At 42.0% G+C, this 6,000-nt stretch overlaps 1 protein-coding gene across 10 annotated transcripts in view; it reads right to left on the bottom strand.

Annotated features, from left to right (window-relative positions):
• Window positions 1-940: 940 nt before the first annotated feature.
• KMT5B (lysine methyltransferase 5B) overlaps window positions 941-6,000 on the bottom strand; it is a 53,294-nt gene continuing 48,234 nt past the window's right edge. For 9 of the 10 annotated variants that reach the window (XM_082340974.1, XM_082340973.1, XM_082340968.1 and 6 more), the window contains one exon: window positions 941-5,261. In XM_082340974.1, the coding sequence (XP_082197100.1) occupies window positions 3,784-5,261 (1,478 nt within the window). In that variant the 3' untranslated portion in view covers window positions 941-3,783. The remainder of the gene's footprint in view (window positions 5,262-6,000) is intronic. The other variant, XM_082340971.1, reaches the window with a different exon arrangement.

The following is a 6,000-nucleotide window of genomic DNA, read 5'->3' as shown; positions in this document are numbered from 1 at the left end:
TTGCAGGACAGGTCACACTTACCGTAGCCCTGGGGCTACTGAAGTGCCCCTGAGGTCAGCAGCGTGCTTGCGCCCCGATGAGTGCTGCTGGGTTCTGCAGTGAACATCATGGGCACGTGTTAGCAACAGAGTCGGCACTGGAGAAACAGGACTCACACGAGGGCTCTGGGCGGCGAGGGAGCTGCCACTGGTTATGGAGAAGGAGCAACTCATTTCAGCGTAGACAGCAAACCCGAGCCTTGAAAGGGGCTGTGGACTTAACAGGTGCACCACCTCTTAGCCTTTTTTCATACTGGGAACCCAAGTGCGCGTGGGTGTTTCGATTCATCGGGAAGTCTTCCCAGCCTGGTCTGCACCACTCACCCTGACCGCCCGCACCGGGAGTGGACGCGGCTCATCCTGAAGCTTAACTGGCAACAGGACCGGGTGTCCACGCTGACCTGCACGTGCTGCAAAGAGGAGATCTGGGGGTGAGCAGCTTTCTCGGGGTCACCCACGTGTTGCGGAGCTGGGCACATTCAGGTTTCCTGACTCCTAAGCCAGTCACATTTCCTTTCTCAACTAAGTTTTGCTGCAGTAACTGGGAGAAAAAAACGACCCACGCCAGTGCTGGATATGCCCGTTCTGTCCAATTAAGCGAAGGAAAAAACCAAGTAATCAGGCACCATTAATAACTGGGTAGCAAAAGCCTTCTTGGGTTCGAGGGCCAGGGGGCTATGTAGTTTAAAAGTGGTCTCCCCACCGAGAGAGGAACGAGTGCCTACCCCCGGTTTAAACCAAACGGCGCCAGAAGCAAAAGGAGACCAGGGCTCAGAACACTCACAGATATTGAAAAGCTTCAGAAAGTGTGATTTTACAAATTCTACTGTACGTGAAAACCTTGTGGACAAAGTCACCACTTTGATCTTTTCTTCTCAGATACAGTGAACACCGGCCAAACTGTTTTAATTTCCGAATTTATTAAAATGATTAACCTCAATACTGCAAGTGCATGTACAAAATATTTGTAAAAAATGTTTTTAATGAAACATTAAAGAACTTACCTCAAATGCTGAAAAAGTCCTTTTTTCATTCTTTCAGTACAAGGAATACATTGTATCTCAAAAGTATTACAACTCAGCAAAACAATTTAAAACAGTAATTTGAAAAATGATTGAAAATTGAATACTTTACATATATTTCTATGATCATTTCCTAATTCTTACAATGCCAAAATCTTTACCAATCATTGCATAAGCTCTAGCTATAAGTTTTATTGAATGCAACCTCTTCCAAGTGGTCATCAGTGTGTGGATTTCGCCATTCCACACAGTGAAGTTCTACAGCAGAGCTAGACCAGCTCCGAGGCCCCTAACTGTAAAAACGGAAATTAGGTTTCCCTGGAAGGCGCCGGCAGTGGCTGCCGAGCGCTTGTGCACACCAACTCCCGAGGCAGTGACCACCACCTAACGTCACTGCTCGGACCCACGGGAAGGTCAGCCCCCAAAGACGAGGCTTCAATAAAGTTAAACATCATAAATAAATTACTAAAATTAAGCTTAAAAATGGAGAAAAGTGGGAAATGCGGTATTTTGTTACTTTTTCCTTAAGACTGAAATTCCTGAAATGGCTGTTGTTGGTATTCCAAGAAAACAGTTCAAGATTTAGTCTCTGAACCTCTTTGAAAGACTCCAAACTACGGTGGGAACAAAAGATGACCCCCTGCTCTCCGGTACCTCCCAGACACAGGGTCTAAGCGTGACCTTCTCAGTGGCCTGAGTCTCCCACTGCCACCCAGAGACACCGGGAGGACTGGGTGAGGTTGTAGACTGCTCCGAGTGCTTTGGGACAGACCTCGCAGGGCTGCCCTACCTCGAGAGGTGAAGAATTCTAGACGGAGCGAGCAAAGGGGGTGTGAGTGGGCGAGGAGGTCAGCCACCTGCCCCCACATTAATACCTGAGGATGAAACTGCACCGTAACAAACAGGGACGAGACGACAGAAGACTACAGAAGTAATTCCTTGAAGAACAGAAGGAGAAAAAAATTCTAAATTTAAAGAACTTTTATGAATGTTACTGATTTCTACTTGGAACCTACTAGCAATAGTTTTAAGGAACTTAATTTAAATAATGTCCCCAGGAACCTAGAAACTGGTAGGAATCAATAAGTAGTAACAGTAAGCATTGAGGTTTTCTCCACTGGACTTCTCATTACCTGCAGATTCCTTTTAGTATTTAAAGATATGGGCTACTTTTCTAGACACTACACGAATCCCCTAAATTGATTTCACTTAGGAACACTGTATATTTGAAAGTACAGGTACACATTTCCCAGAAATAAAGAGACCCACTGGTGTCAAACACCTGCTACAGATTTATATTCCCAAATTCTTTGTCCAATGATTTGTAAAATAATCCAGAGAAATGGAAGGTTGGTATTGAACATAAAGTAGTAATCAAAATTTTGCTCATTAAGTTACTTAAAATTAATTTCTCTTCTCAAAGTGCTTCAAAAACAAATTAAATGACTCCTCTTTTTGTTTAACTGATAATATAGTCAAAAAAATCTTTGATATTTTCATACATAAACTAACATAAGCCAAGAACTCCCACTGATGCAGTGCTTAAAACTATATATTTATAATTTCCTATTTTATTGGCATGAATATTTCTAAACTTAAAAACCTTCCTGGTAAGTTCTTTTAATTTCTTATGACAAAAATTTCTCACAACACACAAATATTTACAACATATACACTGTTTTCAGTTCTTTACACTGAATTTCAAAGACAAACATTTTTTTATAGGTTACCACAGAACAAAAGCTGTGACTCATGTTTTTATTTCATAAACTATTATAAGTTAAAGTGAATAGAGTTTTTTAATATTCCTTGTAGCATTTTACAAGTGCAACAGAAAACTTGACCCAAATTAAGATAGCTGTAGTTCGATAAATGTTGCTTGTTGTCATCACATTTGTTCACAGCAAATTTTTTGAAAAAATAAGCACCAATCATTCTTGCAAAGAACAATTTTATCTAAAAGGATTGAAAAGTGTTAAATACAAGGTCTTTAATTTACATGACAAGCAATAAATACGCTGTATCGAAACTCATCCTGCACACTGCTACCCTCGTACATATAACGTACTGAATGAAAAGTTAGCTGTCACGCATGTAATTGTACTTTTTTTTTTTTTTTTTAAAGAAACCAATTTCACTCCCACCCGACCGATGGTCTGCTATTTAACCTTAACCAAGGTCACAAACAGTACACCTGGGCCAGCAAACTGTGAAACTGACAAAACTCCAAGGGGGAAACATCTAGCAAATAAATCAATAAGCCAAAGAACATTGCTGGTGATATTAGCATATACTAGAAAACCTTAATATGCTGCTACTATGATTTGTTTTAAATTATTTTTTAGTCATATATTAAAGAGCCAGTTGATGCTCTTAAAGTTAAAAAAAAGAAAACTGTGTAGCCACATTATTGTTTTCAACGTCCTGTGTGGAAAGTTGCTATCACTGTACAATTTTGCTTGAGCCTTTATTTTACAACAGGGCTTTACCTCTAACTCAGAATTGCACATAAGAAGGCTATTTAAAAAGTACAATAAAAATTTGCACAAATCAGACTTTTAAGAAGAGTCAGTACGCTGTACACTTTCTACAGTATTATGGTGATAAGTGAAAAGACAACAGAAGCGCTGCCCCCAAAATGTTTTCAGTTGAGGAGTAATTGACTGGAATTGTTTATTTCTTTAAAGTAGTTATCCCGGGTCAAATTAAGACCAAGAGCTTACTATGCGTTAAGCCTCAAAGACTGATCTTCTCTTCTCCTGGAAGAAATGTCAATATCTATAGAGTCTTTCCCGACTATGAGCCTCAGTCGCTTAGCTGGAGGAAGAGGGATGAAGTCATCTTCAAAGTCATCATCATAATCATCCTCCTCTTCATCTCCCTCCGAAGAGGAGGGATCATCGGTACTTTCCTCCTCATACTGACTGTAGTCATCGACTTCCATGCGGGATTCCAGGAGAGAAAGAGGATCACTACAGCACACCCCATTTTCGTGAAGCCCCTCTGTATACGACCCCCTACTTTCCTCGTCCCGTTTTAGCTGGATTTTTAGTTTTGTAGAACTACTGCCTGATCCTGAGTTAAATCCATTATTAAGCTTTGCTACATAGAGATTATTATCATTTTCATGGTCTTTACTTAACTTGATGCTTATTTTTGAAGAATTCATTCCATCATTCTCTTGGTCATTTGTCTTGCTGCTGCTGTCATGACGCCTACGAAGAGTCAATTTGGGAATCCCAGAGTTATTTTCTAGGATTAACTGTGCATCATACCTAGTGATCCGCCTCTTCTTTTTACTTTTTGCAGTTCGGAAGCTGTCTTTTGTTTTGAAGCTGTCTGATGCGACCACAGAACCACTAACAGGAGAAGGGGGCCAGTCCGTGTAGCTCCCGGGCACGCCCTCCAGGCTGCTGTGCTCGCCCTGGTCAGGGTGGGACCCCACCCCCTCTCGCCCCACGCCAGCTCTGCCAGGGGAATCGCGCACCGCAGCGGACTCCTCTGCTTCTGCCAACTGTCTCACCAGTTTCCCTTGCCGTGACTTCTTTTTTGACGTGCTGCTGTCACTCTTAGGACACTTGGCCTCCCCCTCCTGTGCAGCTTCATGAGCCAGTTCTTCTTCCTGCACCGCAGGGGCTGGTTGCTCGCCACTGTCTGGGCAAGGTTCCGTCAAGCTGCTTTTGTAGCCATCCAACGTATTTGGTTCAAGCTTGATGTCGGAGGTCTCCTTCAAATTCACCCTCGTCCTCACGGACCGCCTGGTTGTGTAGGCGCTGGGGGCGCCCTCCACGTGCGCAGGGGCGCCTCGCCCGGAGTTCTGCTTGTGCCCTCTCGCGGCGTGTCTAGTTAAGCACCCACTGGCCACCGCGGCTGGGACTGGTCCCTCTGGCTCCTTATCTTTTTTAATGGGCAAGTTTTTGTACAGAACTACTTTAGGCTCTTTAAGTACTAAGTTTCCCATTTCGAGTTTTCCCGAAGCACTCTTCTGCTCCAGCCGTTTGCAATGATTTCTTAATTTTATCTTTGAAAGTAAAGGCTTTGCAGGTTTTTTCAGTTTCTTTGGTACCCTGGAATTATTCATAGGAGTTAGCTTAGATGAGGTAGAGTTGGAAGAAGCTGGAATTCTTGACATGGACTGCCTTGTTAATGCTCTGCTCTTGCTGTTCTTCTTCATACCAACTGAAGATTTTCGGTTAGAAGCTGCAAAGTTTAAAAAAAAAAAAAAAAAGGATGAAAAACAGTCTTGGTAACACGGTAACGTTCAACAAAACAATGCCAACACCCAGACGATTAGCTATGAAATGTTTAGATTATACAAAAAACGTGGGAGACAGACCCCAGTTGCGTTTCTGCCAGCACACAAGCACTTCCTACAGTTTTCCTTTATATTCTCTTTCTAATTTCTGCCTCTAATTTAAGAAGCATCTATGCACTTTCCAGGTAAGTAATTTTAGGGTTAAAGAGCTCTTAGCACAGCGACCTGGATTTCACTCTAAGTGTCCTTAATCTATCACGACACTGGTCCAAACTGAATATTTCTTTTCCTGATTTAGTCTTTTACCACATAAAATATTTGAAGTAAAGCTAAGTAAAAATATTCTTCTTTCATAAATTCTTCTTAAAATCATCATTTAAAATGTTTCTAAAATCCATTATTCATTAACTAAAGTATATTACTTGACTAGTAATCCAGAACAGCAACAGATGACTAAAGGGCTCTGAGACAAATTCTACCACGATGTTTTCAAATAAGAAAAAGAGATCCTAAGAACCATATATTGTTACTCCCACTAGACATTTATCCCAAAATACGGCACCGTCTAAGCTGTTCCCTTCAATGCTGTGAGGACCAGCAGAGACTTTGAAGGCTGTGGAACTTACTTGGCCCCATCCCTCCGTTGACTGCCCGCTGCCGACAATCAAACCGAAAGAGGGAAGA

This window comes from Balaenoptera borealis (genome assembly GCF_965194805.1).
Source record: "Balaenoptera borealis genome assembly, chromosome: 11".
Lineage (NCBI taxonomy): Eukaryota > Metazoa > Chordata > Mammalia > Artiodactyla > Balaenopteridae > Balaenoptera > Balaenoptera borealis.
This window is presented reverse-complemented; position numbering and strand designations above follow the sequence as displayed.